The 14,656-nt window shown below is 41.1% G+C and overlaps 1 protein-coding gene across 1 annotated transcript in view; it reads right to left on the bottom strand.

Moving 5' to 3' along the window:
- Window positions 1–13,913, bottom strand: part of ZNF827 (zinc finger protein 827) — a 177,395-nt gene extending 163,482 nt beyond the window's left edge. Inside the window, exons 1-3 of the mRNA XM_075929977.2 lie at window positions 13,793–13,913; window positions 13,137–13,220; window positions 12,510–12,703 (exon numbers count right to left, since the gene is read on the bottom strand). Of these exons, the coding sequence (XP_075786092.2) occupies window positions 12,510–12,703; window positions 13,137–13,195 (253 nt within the window). The 5' untranslated portion in view covers window positions 13,196–13,220; window positions 13,793–13,913. The remainder of the gene's footprint in view (window positions 1–12,509; window positions 12,704–13,136; window positions 13,221–13,792) is intronic.
- Between the last annotated feature and the right edge of the window lie 743 nt (window positions 13,914–14,656).

Below are 14,656 nucleotides of genomic sequence, written 5' to 3'. Positions count from 1 at the left end.
GCTCTTTTTCTTCTGGATATAATCAATCAGTCCCAGAAACTTCACAATATATTTGGTTTCTTTTATCTTTCAAATGAATCATCTCTTTTAGAACTGAGACGACCCTCTCCTTTCCAGGGGAGAATTCTACCTTGGCCTTGTTCCAGCTTAAAGGCTGGAAGATTTAAGCTAGGGAGCTCTTTGAAGGGTTACACCTGTTGTTGAAGAAATAAAAACATTGTAAAATGTTTGCCAAAAAAGTACAGAAACCATTTGACCATCTTAAGGCAATGTCCACGTTTATTTTACCCAAGCTCCTCAAAGAGAGATGGTCACAAAGAGAAACATTCAGACAAATAAGTACTGGTATTTAGCCATGTTGGGCTGATAATTAGCAACTTCTGAATTCCCAGTATACCTTTGTTCTTCCCAGCCCCTCTCTCAGATGACATTCTACTTGACCACCCTTCAAGATGTCTATAACTAACCAGATAAACTCAAGATTCAGTAGTGGGTGAGTGAAGCAAGCTGAAGAAGGACCTGGTATAAGTGATCAGTTTTCTTGACCTCAGATGTAGATTCCAGAGTTAACCAGATTCCCAAGCAAGGTTCAACATGCCTTCATTAATGGAAATGGTAATTGACACCTTTTCCTTAGTCTTCAAGGTATTAAAGAAACAGTGTGCCTTCTCCAGAACCATAGTAGCATCCAATTCCAAATAATCTCTCATTCAAACTATCAATTCCTGAAACAGGTTGTAGTCATCAGAAAATGACACTGATGAAAAAATGATATTACTGAGAAATGGATGATGCTGCATCTTATCTGTAGGAAAAGACTGACCAAACATCACATGCCATGTCTTCTCCATGTAATCTAGAAAAGATATCGTGAACACTAGCTAGAGACGGAAACTGAACAAGATTTATAATCAGTTGCAGGAATGAAGCAAGGGGTTATTATACTCTAATTCTTTTAGAATAGGCAAACGAGGAAAAGAAGAATGCACGTTTCCCCTACCACTACTGTATTCAGAGACGTTCTTGTCAGTATAGCAATATCAACCAACAATTAATCAGGAGGGCAAAGAAAAGTAGTCTGCACTGTGTTAGCTCAAGGAGTAAGGGTAGACTCTCAACAAAAGTTCCTAATTCAGGGGTGGCCAACATGAGCCTGAAAAGGAGCCAAAATTTACTAGGGATATTAAAATGCATTTAATTAAATAACCATGTAATCACTGGAAATTCTGTGATTACACGTGGGAGGAGAGAGGGCAAGTGGCTCTTTGGGAGCAAGTGGACACAGGGAGCTGGCTTTAAAGCTGGCTCCCTGCAAATACTGGCTCCCACCTCCCCCCCCCCTCCTGTACTGCTACCTCTAATACACAGGCAGGAGTGTGGGCGGGGGAGGGTAGGCGGCTCCCTGAGAGCTGGTATGTGCATGGAGCTGGCTTAAAATCCGAGTGCCCATGCATACCAGGAGCCTGCGTGTAACCGTGAATATTAACCAATTAATCCAGTCTCATGCACTTCCACATCCCTAAAATTTACCAATGTACATTGCCAACTCTCCCCACCCCCACATCTGCTCCCACCTCCTGCCAATGAGCACCTTCCTTTCCCTGCCTGCACCTCCTATCCACTGCAATCAGCTATGTCACAGCATCCAGGAGGCTGTGGGGAAGGACTGAGGGTGCAGCAGACTCAGGGAGAGGCAGGATATGGGGAAATCATAGAATTGGAAGGAACCTCGAGCGCCAGCACTCATGGCAGAACTAAGCACCACGTGGGGGTTAGGCAGTGAACGCTCCCAGGACAGTGGAAAGTTGGTGCCTATAACTCAAGCAAGGAGCTGCAGATTAGCTTCTGAAGAGCCACATGTGGCCGTGGAATCAGAGGTTGGTCACCCTGTCCTAGATGATCCAGAGGAAAAACAAGAACCCTGGAAATTTGAAGCCCCTTTCCTGTGAACTGTCCAGATGAACTTTAAAGTTCATCTAAGTTGGCATTGCACCGGACCCAGAAATCTCCCAAAACAGAGGCAACACTTTGTTCAGGTCCAAGGACTGCTCTAACTTATGTCAGCTGGCAACAGCCTACTAGCTGCAGATAGCTGGAAAGCTCTGTGCTCCAACCACAACCTCCTCTCCACCACTTTCTACCCCAACACACTCCCTACACTGGGCTGTAGAAATAAAAGCCAGTTATGCTGGCTTTCAACCCACCAGGAACTCCCCAATACCATCCACAAGGAGGAACACACAAGCAGCTTCCACTGCCGTTGCATCATCCAAGAAGTCCAAAGGCAGCAGTGTGAGGGCCTGTGAATCTGGCCCATAACTGACACTCTTCGTTTTAAGTTGTAATTTAAAAATAAAGTTAATTTGAATTCAGTGAATTTTAAAGTTTAAAAAGCAGTTATCAAATGTATGCTGTAATTGTTTCCTTTTTATTAATAATGTTTTCTATAGTAATGGTTCAAAACACTGAATCTTCCTAGTGCTACTACAGTATTGGGAGCTATTGCAAGAGACTAGCTGTATAATGGTTATTCAAGTGATTAGTCTAATAAAACAAACAAGGAAATCAATTAAAAAACCTTGTTACCATAGTATTTAGACTGAGATAAACAAAACAAGCTCAAGCTGCTACAGTGTCCTTAATTATCCCTATTGTGCTCACGTCCTCTATCAAGAGGTCACAAAGTAAAAGGTGATCTCATATACCATATGCACTGCAAAACTCGAGCATAACCCATGACATCAGGACAGCGTGGCAGCTCTAACAAAGATTTTTATGTTTAATTAGTGTTTCATTTTTCTGTATTTAATTTCTACTGCAATATTTCTCATAGATAATATGCATCTGATTTGCCATTTAAAATGCTTACTTTTGTTCCCTCTCCTGCTCATTCAAAGTACTTTAAGTATGATAGCATTCCCATGGGTTCAGAAACAAAGATTTCAGCTTGTTGCATTCCTGCCTCTTGATAGTGAAATTACTCCTCTATGCTATAAATGTCACGGAAATCCAGCTCGCTGTAATTTGACTTTTTCCCCTCTTTCCTTAAGTCAGATTAGAACATGGTAAATTATATTCTTTGTGTTTTTAATTTTTCCCACAGAGAAGGCAGTCTGGTACCTATCTACAGGAAACTTCAAGTAGTGTTTGTTTTGTCATGCTGTGTTTTCTACCAGCTGCTTTCTGTGCCCCTGAGAGGATTGCTTGGGGTTAACAAGCAGAGCCAAATGAGAGCGGATTAGGAAGCTACTCATAGTTATAGGCTAAAATGGTGAAGCAGTCCTCTCCATGTGGAACTAAGCATTGCTCACTCTGCAACATGTTAAGACACTGCCCCAGCTTTTGACCCTGGACAGAGGTCAGAGGTGATATAAGCAACATTCTAGGACTGAAGAAACACCTTCTTCCCTCAAACCTTGTTTTATTTTAAGGAAAACACAGACTTCATCTCAAATCAATGATACAGGAAAATAAAGTCTTGTAACTTCCTATCAAACAGTTACTGCATAAACAACAGTAATGCATTTCTCCATCCTTCCCTAATAATGCATCTAAATTCTCTCTCTGGGGACCACATCAAGAAGCGAGGGAAGTTTCCTCTCCATGTCCAGTCTTTGGTTTCACTGCTGAGACAGTGTGCCAACTGTGATTTTTAAAAATTATATATGCACACTTTTACTTTCAGAACACTAATAAGTTCGCCAACTCATTTCATACAGGCCACTCAATTGCCTTCTAACGCAATGATTTCAAGAATTTGAGTCACACTTTTGTCAAGGCCCTTTTACATCAGTGTAAAAGGACATTAAAATGGACAGAAGGTACCCCCTCAGACTAGCTCATGTGCATAGGGTTTCTCGTTTCAATGCAGAAGGCAAAAGAGCTCTGTCAGTTCACAGGAAATGGGATGGATCAGGATATAGTTAAAATGCACTGGATCGGGGCCCATGGGAAGCACTGTATAAATTAGAGTAGCCCCAAGGTCGCTGTATCTTACACTAGGGACTGGTAAGGGACACAGAGTATGAAAAATATAGTGGTGGAAGATGCATTACGAGTGGAATGTGCAGTATAGTACAATGTCAGTGTAAAGAACCGAGCAGTTGACCACACGTCTAATTTGAAGTTGGAAGTACACAGGCAGCAGAGACTTAAAAAAAAAAAAAAGAAAGAAAGAAGGGCAAATTCAGTGGGTTAAAGCAGCATTTTTCTTTTGCATTGTAAAGTTTCAAAGTATTAAGTCAATATTCAGTTGTAAACTTTTGAAAGAACAACCATAGTGTTATGTTCAGCGTTATAAACAACTTCCATTCCCAAGGCTTCTGTAACTGAAGTTCTACTGTGAGGCTTTGTCAACACTGCTGGCTTTTGTGGGCAGAGAATATGCAAATGAAGTGCTGATTAGCATTTTGTCATGCTTCATTTTCATAATCTATTCAAGCCGTTTTTGTGCGAGGGGTTTTTGGAATATCCACAGAAGACGTTTTCTTTTTGCACGAAAAGGAAAAATCCATGCTGCTTGTTTTTACGCAAAACCGCTTGCGCAAAAATGGCTCAAATAAATTATGAAAATGAAGTGTGACAAAATGCTAATCAGCGCTTCATTTGCATACTTTCATGTAGACAAAGCCTAAGTGTAAATGTTCTTGTAAGTTGGCAGGCTGATCCACCAGCCAGGAAAGTGAAATAGTGACCCAAACATTTGCACTGTTGCACCATTCCAGTTCCTTTACTCAGGGCCTTTTCTTTATTGCAGAAACAAAGATTCAGAAAAACTCAAAGCAACCCAGTCTCAAAGTCCTCTAGCCTTGGTGTCCAGTGCTTTGCCATCCTTATAGCCAGGGCTGGCAACACTTTGCTAGGACCTGGACAACGTCGGGAGGTAGTAGACTACAGGCTCCCCGGAAAGGGTAGGGCCTCCAGTAGAAGAGGTGAGACTTTGGAAAGACACTGAGCTTGGGCCCTTTTAAATCACCAGACCCCCCCAAGGGCAAATGCCCTCATCTTCTCTCCCTTCCACCCCCCAAACAACAGCCCTGCTTATAGCCTTTTCTCCAGGTCTTTGGGGCCCTGCTCAGCTGAGGCTTCCCTCCATCTAGGTTCTGCTCCCTACAGGTGTCTCCATCCAGGCCTCCTGACTGATAAATATGAAGAGTCCTCTCTCCCAGTTCTTTCCTTGACCTTGGATTTGCAGCCCTGCTTCAGATAGAAGTACTGGGAGCCTTATGTACAAGTTCCACAGTGTTTTCTCTGGCTTTTTATTTACAGTCAGAACATTTCACCTCTAAGTTACTATTTCACAGGCAGACCTGGCAACTGGTGACTGATTCTTATTCTTTTTCTGCATTTGAGGCAGTGATGAAGGGATCAAAGGAAAAGAGAATTCGATTTCCTCGGAGGTCTTATAGTTTCTCCTACCACCTACTTCTCTTCTAGTGCTTTTTTGCTGCTACATGAGTTAACCGTCATCAGTTCTACCTATTCTCTCACTCCATTTGTGCTACCAAAGTGTTGGCGTGAAAAGAGAAAAGGCCTCTTGAAGTCTGTTTTTTCCTCTTCTTTTCTCTCTCCAGGAAGATAGATGAGACTTGTCTTCTGTGGATATTCCAAATGAATTGAATTTGGATTTTCAGTCTGGAGTCTTAAAATTCAGTCTGTGCTGCAGAAAAGGGAGTATTTTCTTTGTTTTAACCAGGGAACCAATTATTCAATCGAATCACCTTGCACAGCAGGAAATCCTCTGCAGGACAGGAAGAACTAAGGGACAGGACTGTACCTCTGTTGAGCTAACTGAGGTTAGAATTAAGCCCCCAAAAACTTTGGTGTCTTGACCCAAGAGGAAGTCAGACTATTCATGCTGACACAGATACATCTATAAGAGAAAAAGTGCCTCCTGGGAACATCACACTTACTGCATTTAACTATGACCCAGAGTCCATCTGTGAAAAAGAAAGGCACTAAAAGACATTCTTATCTCAGACCTCTGGGTTTGTATCATTGAACATTTTGTAAAATTAACTACACTGCAATTTATGGGAGTAGCTTCAGTAGCTTGATTTTACAAGATATCCAGCAAAATGTGCCCGTGTATCTAAGATCAGAATCAAGCCTAGGTTTTCATTATTTTAATTTATGAAACTATGGTAGAAGAAATTCCTTCTAAAAGGTCACTTTAGGGAATAATATTCACCTTCTTGGGTCTTTTAGCTTCAGAATCTAGTCATGTGCTGTACTTTCATGCCATATAAATGTAATTTACAAACTTAGAATGAAAATACAAGGCTTGCTTGTGGGAGAAAAAAAAAAGAAGAAAACAAAACCCTCAAACTGGAATTTATTATGTACTGTTGGCTATTCTGAAGACTAGACTTTGGCAAACATTTTCTTAAAAAATATATCAGAAGACTTTCAGCTTCCTTACACTATGAAGTGTTTTGTACATTTATACCTAAACGGTATGAATTATAGTACTACACCTGGCAAACTAGGCAGCAGAAAATTGTACAACAGGGCACATTATTTACAAAATACACTCCTCAATTATGACTGTGAAGTGGTTTAACTAAGATGTAACTGTGAAGGGATTCTAGGCATAAGCCAAATTGCCTCTTCATAGACATCTGAACTGATGTCTAGATCTTGATTTCTTTCAATAGGGATAAAACAAAAAAGTCTCTCACATATGGTGTTTTATGACAAGTCACATGGCTTATGCTTATGCTAGAAAACCTTTTAACTTCCAAAAAGTTCTCTTTTGTAGGTCACGCTCTCATTATCTTGTTCTGGGATCTGGTCTGATTAAATTATAGGAAATTACTAATACTTCATTCTGAACAGACGAGCTTCTCTTGGCTGTTTGGTTTTATTTGTTTCCTTAATTCCCTCCATCCCTACCTTCTTACGTATGAAGAGAACAAAAAAGAAAAAAAATCACTTCATTTACAAAAGGTGAAGTTAAATTATTTAAAAAAATGCACTCTGTTCTGATGTCTCCTTACGCCAACCATCCACACTATGCCACCACGGTTCCTTTTGTTGGGGCTGTTACGAGTTGCACTGGTACTTTAGAGATAGGGTGGGGATGCAAATTAGTGTAATGCCATTCAAAAGATCCTAAAATCAGACATGGCTCAGTGAGCACCAAAGCTGGCTCTTGGGCAGTCTAATTTATGCTCTGGCAACATGATGTATTAATGTTTTGTACTACTGCACAGCTTTAGGACACATACTACCTTTGTGTGACTTTTGACAAGTATCCCAGTGTACTGCTGAGAAATTATTTTTAAAAATTTAACAAGAGTTAATTCTTTGGGGTTAGAACTATGTACCTAATTTATTTCAGCATACCTTATTTATGTGTTTTTTCTTCCTCAAGGGATCCATGGGAAGGACCAAATAGAATCACAATATTTTTAGGTGGAACAATGCAGACAGCACTGCATGCATCTCACACTGCTCTTTAGTTAAAAGATGCACCACAATACCACTAGGATAACTACAGTGATAGCAATGAAATTATTAACCCAAACACACTAAGACTAATAATTTTCCCTACATGTATTCTCTTGTTGGCAATGAGCTATATCATGACCCCTGCAGTGGCAAGAGGTTAAAAATAATAAATAGAAACTATGTTAAAAGCTTTTCCACGTACATATGATGTCTGCGGGTAAGGTAATAAATACTATTAAAAGAGAGAGGGAGACTCCTGTTGCTGACAAAAGCCCATTTCATTGGCAGCTCTAGATTCTAGCATGAAAGCAAAAAGATTCTTCTAACATATGGATAGCCTTTTCAAAATCTCATACCTACTGTAGTCTCTACCTATAAAATTCCAAAACAAACATAAAATAGAGGAAAGAAACTTTAAATAATATTGAATTTATCAAGCACAATTTTCTTTACGCTGCTTTTGTCAATACATTTCAACAAAAAATGATATAGAAAAAGCCTTTATGGTAAATTAGGTATAGAATATGAGACAGTTGAAATTCAGCTTCATAATAACATAAGGGAATATTTAGTTATGCCTAGGATACAGTCCTAATCAGTTATAAGTATCCTCCTAAAATACAACTATGCTGTTAGTACCAATCTACTCAATTAGCAAAATAAATCCAACAGAAAGGTATACATCAGTTTGGTCTTGATTAGACACATTCCTCAGACAATAGCAATTCAACATCTGAGGGCACTGTCCAGATGTGTTAAATTATAAGTATATAGTATATAAACTAAATTACATCAGTCTACTAGTTTGCATTCTGCACATATTGTAAGCCCTTGAAACTGAATTAAAGACAAAAACAATAGTGACTACTATAGTAATAGTGACTTGAAAGTTTCCATTCTAATCACCTGTTTCAAACCTCAATTTTCTGAAACTTTCACATTTCAGACTGGCATGTTTCCAATAAGGTCTGGTCTCTGCCAGAAAGTGAATTTTTATTGGAAAGTCCTAGAAAAACAATTCAGAATGAGAAGAGAAAGTAAACAAGCAAAGCACATACTTACAACTTTTTTAAAATTACCTCTAAGCACTGAAGTAGATATGCTATGGGAACGTCCCTCATTGAGGATACACTTAAACAACAAATAGTCTGGTAGCACTCTAAAGACTAACAAAACATGTAGATGGTATCATAAGCTTTCATGGGCACAACCCACTTCTGTCATCTGAAGAAGTGGGCTGTGCCCACGAAAGCTCATGATACCATGAGCTACATGTTTTGTTAGTCTTTAAAGTGCTACCAGACTATTTGTTGTTTTTAAGGTTTATCCAGTACAGATTAACTTGTCTACCCCTCTGAAGCTTTTGAACATGCAAGGCATCTCATTGAGGAGACAGCCTTTGAGTGTCCCGGTGAAAACCGATTGATTTATGTTAATCACAAACATTTGAAAACCACACCCAGTATGCATGGCAAGAGTAATAACAATATTATTATAAGGTTTGTAAATTAACAAAGCAATGTGTAGCATAGTCTCACTTAAGTGTCCAGTGAAAAATGTTGTGAGGATGGGTAGTAATGGAGCCAAGGACTCCACAGCAATTTGTTAAATCTTAGCCTTACTCATTTGCACCTTAAAAAAAAAACAGAAAAAAGCATCCATTGTATTTTATAAGGTGTGGGAGGTAGGCATTGTGTCAGTATCTAGTTAAAAACTTCAATTATGGAATGTCTTGCTCATAAAAAAGCCCCAAAATAGGCAATTCTGTTTCTCAATACAACATAATATACCTTTTATTTTACAACCTTGGAAACATATGGCTAAAATCTTGCAATTGTTTTAATTCTCCTATATTTACATTGCATTCATTGTTGTAACAGTGGAGTGTAACTTTGATAAACTTTTTATATACTTTTTTCTCAAAGGCGCGTGTGTTTTAATAATTGAGGCCCCAACCTTACAAATACTGGTAACTTTACATATGTAAATGGTTTCAACTGTGGGCAATTTCTGTAAATACAGAATTGGGGCTTTAGTCAGTAACCATGTATTATGCTGCTGCAATTTCTTTTTGATGGACAATACTATCTTTCCTAAATGTAATTCAAGGAATAAGGCCATTAACTAAGAAGCAACTAGTGCATAAATCCTGAAAATATACATTTTTGGGCAAAGTGAGTCCTATTAAAGTAAACAGGCCTAGTCATAGAAGACAAGTTGCACTTTTAAGTATACTAAGTATGTCTGCACATTTTCACTGTATTTTCAGTTATAGTTAGCCAGTAGTATGTTGTGAACATTTTACTGTGTGTTTTTCAATATAATGGACTTTAATACACTTTACCTGGTACATATCTTGTACACAGCAACTGTAGATATACAGCAATATAAATATATTGCATTTAAGAATTAGCAAGTTATTATGCAAATATAAACCATCATAATATAAATACATAATGGATGGAAGGGTTAAGGTTGTGAGGACATGCTTAACTATTTCATTTCCAGCCTTGAGTGCTTATTTGTGCAACCACAACATTCTCCTATTACAGTTTCAATGATTTTTAATGAAATTATTTTAAATTAAGTACACAACACTACGTGTCACAAAAGTCACTATTTATAGCATTTGCACACTAACTGCAATGAACTTCCAAGGCATTTTCTAACTCTGTAGGACCATTTGAATGCATAGCAGCATTCATACAATTCTTACTGAATTACTCAATACATTATTTGCCAAGAATATCTTTTAATCCCAATGCAATTTGTCTATAAATATATAAATCCCAGCAAGCAAAAGTGACATTAGTTTAGAAAAATCCAGTGCATACAGCACACATCAGGGAAAACAACACTACTCAGCTCAAAAATGAGAGTAAAAGCTCTGTAAATAAGGTCCTGTATTTAAACACCTACATTTGCACAGTACTTCAACAAAGGTAATTGCTCCTCAATTCACCCCTGGTTCCTTTACTAGAGCAAGGAGTCTTGTGTGAGGGGGTAACAGCATGCAACCTGAGGGGTGAGGAACAGCCAATACATAAAACTGAGCATAATTACCAGCTGTCTATGAATATGAGAGGCACACCCCAAGTGAACTAAAATGGAGACTGAATTTCATCTCAGCCCTAGAGAGTCAGACAGAGGGTAGTCACACCAGGTCAGGGTCAAGGTCACCAGCAGGGCTGTCTGCAGCTGCCTGCAATGCTATCTGATCTGCAGACACAGAACTCAATTTCCAAACTCTGTCAATCCAGAAGAATTGTCTGCCCTTACCAAGTCACCCCACCCTCGAAAAAAGTTAAATTTAAAATCTTGTTTTCTCACTGTTCTCAAAGTTCCTATTTTGTGCACGTTTGAGGTACATGCCAATACCCACATTAATATACATACAAAGTAGAGAGAGCCCCCTCCAATCTCTTCTTTCTTTTATTAGAGACCAGTGAAGTGGAGGAGAGCAGTAATGGTGCAAAACACAGACACTGCACTTTCATGACCTCACTTGTGCAAGCTTCCTGAAGTAGATACATTTCTATATGGGGAATTCTGTGCGTGCTCGTGTGTTTCAGACTCAGATCCTCTAGCGGGCAGACAGCGAAAGGACTGCACAGGGGCAAATAAAAAAAAAGTACAACCCCAAGCCCTCTGAGTCGGCTCCAGCGGAAAGGGAGAGAGAAATATTTGTGGAGCTGCAAGTGCCATTTCTTCCCCCACCTCCGCGTTGGCTTATGTGCCAGGTTACCAGTGTCCAGGAGGTGGTAAAGGGTTAGGACGGGAAGCGGTGCCTCAACCCTCTTCCCCGATAGCTATATATATTATATATATATATATATATATGGAGAGAGTAATCGATCGCACTCTGTCTGCAGCGGAAAAAACAGAGCACACACCATATACCACAATCTTAACCCTCCCCCTCCCTGGTGAACTTCAGGTGACCGACCATGGCTTTGACACATAAGCAGTTCAGCTCTCACCAGACACTGAACCCTGGGGCACAGCGAGGAGGGGCTGCAGACAGGCACTGAACATATGTGCTGGAGACAGAAAAATGACCCCGAAATTCACCCTTAGACCGACCCTACTGCCACGCCGGGGCAAGATATTTATAGCACTTTCCCCCCTCTGCCTCGCTCCATAGCATCCGCTCGCTTAACGCCAGCAGGGAGGGAGAAAAGTTAACTGTTTTGCAAAGAGGGAAAAAAATTGGGGAGGGGGCAGCAAAGGAGCCGGGGGGGGCGGGGGCTGAGCTCTCTGTCAACCCCGCTGCCTGAAGCTTAGTAGGGCTGGGATGCACTTTAGTCCCGGGCTGTGCTTTTTCTAGCATGGGGCAGCGGTACCGAAGCCGGAGCGTAGTCTGGCTCGTCTGACCCTTCATTTTATTGCGGCCAGGAGCAGCCCCCATCCTGTCTCCCGCTGCTGCTGCCGCCGCCGCCGCCGCCACCGCCTCTCTGCTCTGCAGGGACCTCGCATGCCACGATCTGCCCTCTGCCGCCCCCCAGCAGCAGCCCCGGCTCCGTGTGTGTGGGTCCCCCACCCCCTGTGCCCTCCTCGGCCGCTCCCCGCCTCGCCCTCCCCCGCTTCCCCTCCTCCTGCCTCCTCCCCGGCTCCGGGGCCGACAAGCCCAGCCGCAACCTTTAGCCGGAGACGGACCTCTCGATTGATTCTGCACAAGACGCCAGCAGCCGCTTCCCCTCTAATGCCACCCCCCTCCCCACCCCAATAAAACAGCCCCCCGGCCGGCCCCAGAGAGAAACCCGCACTCCGGCACAAATGCACAATCAGCGCAGAGGGGAGGGCAGGGGGGAAGAGGGCGAAGGAAGCACAGCAAGGGGGGAAAGGAGAGGGAGAGGAAAAATTAAAAGGGCACAAGGCTGTTCATCACCAACATGGCTGCCTTAGCTCAGACCTAAAAGAGGAATAACCCAGGCTGTGTCTTTGTCAGTTTCACCTCTGTAACCCTAAACTAATGCACAAAACAACGGAGGAGGCTGCAGAGGGGAAGGAGACAGGGAGAGAAGGAAGGAGAAAATGGCAAAAGAGGGGGCACTTACGTGAAGAGAGGCGCTTGGGCTGCTCCTGCTTCCTCCTGGGCATTTTCCCCCTTTTTTCACATTCTCTTCCTTGGTTTAATGGGAGATCAAATAAAACCAAAGGGGGGCAAAGACAGGCAAAAAGCGGGGGCCGGGGCCGGCCGGCAGCGGGGGGTTTCCTCTTCTGCTGGGTAACGGGATTGAAGCTGGTTTTCCTGGAGCCAACAAGAAGGGGGTTTCTTTTGCTTCCCCCCTTTTCTTTCTTTCGTCCCCCCACACCCCCTCCCCCGGTCGTGCACCTGGCTTGTCCCCGGTCGCAATATTCTTCAATGGGAAGGCTCTAATCTGTGTGAGAGTGAGTGTGTGCTATGTGCGGTGTCAATAATGAGGGCTGGTGCGGCGGTGTCTATGGCTGCTCTCTGTGTGTCTCCAAGCCCCTAACTAACACTAATGCAGGGATCAAAGGGCAGCGGCGGCGGCAGCAGAGCTCCCAGCTCACACACAGGCTAGAGAGACACACACACACACAGAGGCAGAGCAAAGAGGAAGGTGCCCCCAGGCTCCCAGGCTGTACTTTAGACACCGAATTGCAAGCGCTCCGTTTAGGAAGGGTTCACCAGGGGAGGATGCAATTCCTAAATTATTTACCCAGTTGTTTTCGATCTGAAAAGGGGTGGTGGTGGGGAGTGTGTGTGTGCGCCGATCATTCACATTGCAATTCAGCCAGGTTTCCTGTAAAACCAAAGGAGAGAACTGATTACTTTTAAAAACAAATCTGATTAAAGTCTTTTCGGGGAGAGGAGAGGGAGGGGAAAGGGAGAAGGAAAAATTGCAAGATTTTAAAGAGAATTCTATGAGGGTGCTTAGAGAAAAAGCAACACCTTGTGTAGTTAATTTCAATATATTTAAGTGGGGGGGGGAGGGTGGAAAACCTCTCTCCAGCCCCCTCCTCCAAAAGTAAGTTGTTATATGGAAAAAAAGGGTGGTGGGTAAATAATTGCATTGGTGCAATAATATAATATCAGATTTTGAGAATTCCCAGAGCACTTAAAAGAACTGAAAAAAATGTGGTCAGCATAAAAAAATAATCACAACTCTTTAACAAAAAGGGGGGGAAATCAAGATTAGATTGCCCCAATGGTTGATTTAATTGCTACATAATACTCCTACAGTGCACACAGCAATCTTAACTTCTGAAATTTATTTTTTTCCTGCTGTAAAGCAGGTATATGAAGCTTTATCCAGGAGCAATTCCAATGTGCATTAAGAACCCAGTATAGCAGTTTTCATTAACTGATACCTACTTTCATTACTTCACAAATCACACATCTTTCTTCAAAGAAAGACATGAAGGAGGAGGAAAAAATAGAAAAAGGACTAGGTCTTACTAAAGCACAAAAGGTAGTTGGTGAAAGAGAAGTGTTCTCTTTGTGACTTGCAGTCATTTGGATAAAAGTTCACTTAGAGGTTGTTAATGATTTAAACTCTAAAACCTGCAACTACAATTGAAGTAAAATGGTTTGAAGCACAGCTGTTTCATATAGCTCTCTTTGTGAAAGAAAACTTTGAACTTAGTAGAATGCATAATATAAATCATGAGTCAGAGTTAGTAAAAATAAAAAAATGCATTATTCTGCTATGTATAACTTTTTGGATTTTTGCTTTTGACAACTTGACTCATCATTTTATCCTGCTAATTTAAAAATGCTCACATTTTAGCTACAACTAGATAGTTACACAGCAATAATGAGACACTACATCTTTAAAGCACAGTACACTTATTTATTACTTAATTCAACAATCCTGTGTGGTAATTAATTATATACCATTATGCCTATTTTACAGCTGAAGAAGCTAAGATACAGAAAGGTTAAATTGCCCAAGGCCAAACCCAGTTAAGATTCTGGGGACAGTTCTCCAGACTGTGCTGTGTCCCAAAACATATATAAAATTAACAATGTGTACTAACAGTATCATAAAATATGCTTGACTAAATCCATATCTTGGCACATGAAACATACTGTAATATTAATGACCAAATTTGTGGGACTTTAGCTACATATATTTTGTTAAAATTAATAAAAGTTGTGGGGCTAAATCCTCCTGTACCATTTTTAAAATGTACACCACATGGAAATCTTTTTGTACTGAACTACACAAGCTTTCTG

The sequence above is a fragment of the Pelodiscus sinensis genome, chromosome 4 (genome assembly GCF_052426305.1).
Source record: "Pelodiscus sinensis isolate ZL-2025 chromosome 4, ASM5242630v1, whole genome shotgun sequence".
Classification (NCBI taxonomy): Eukaryota; Metazoa; Chordata; order Testudines; family Trionychidae; genus Pelodiscus; species Pelodiscus sinensis.
The sequence above is the reverse complement of the archived record's forward strand: the minus strand, read 5'-3'. Positions and strand labels throughout refer to the sequence as shown.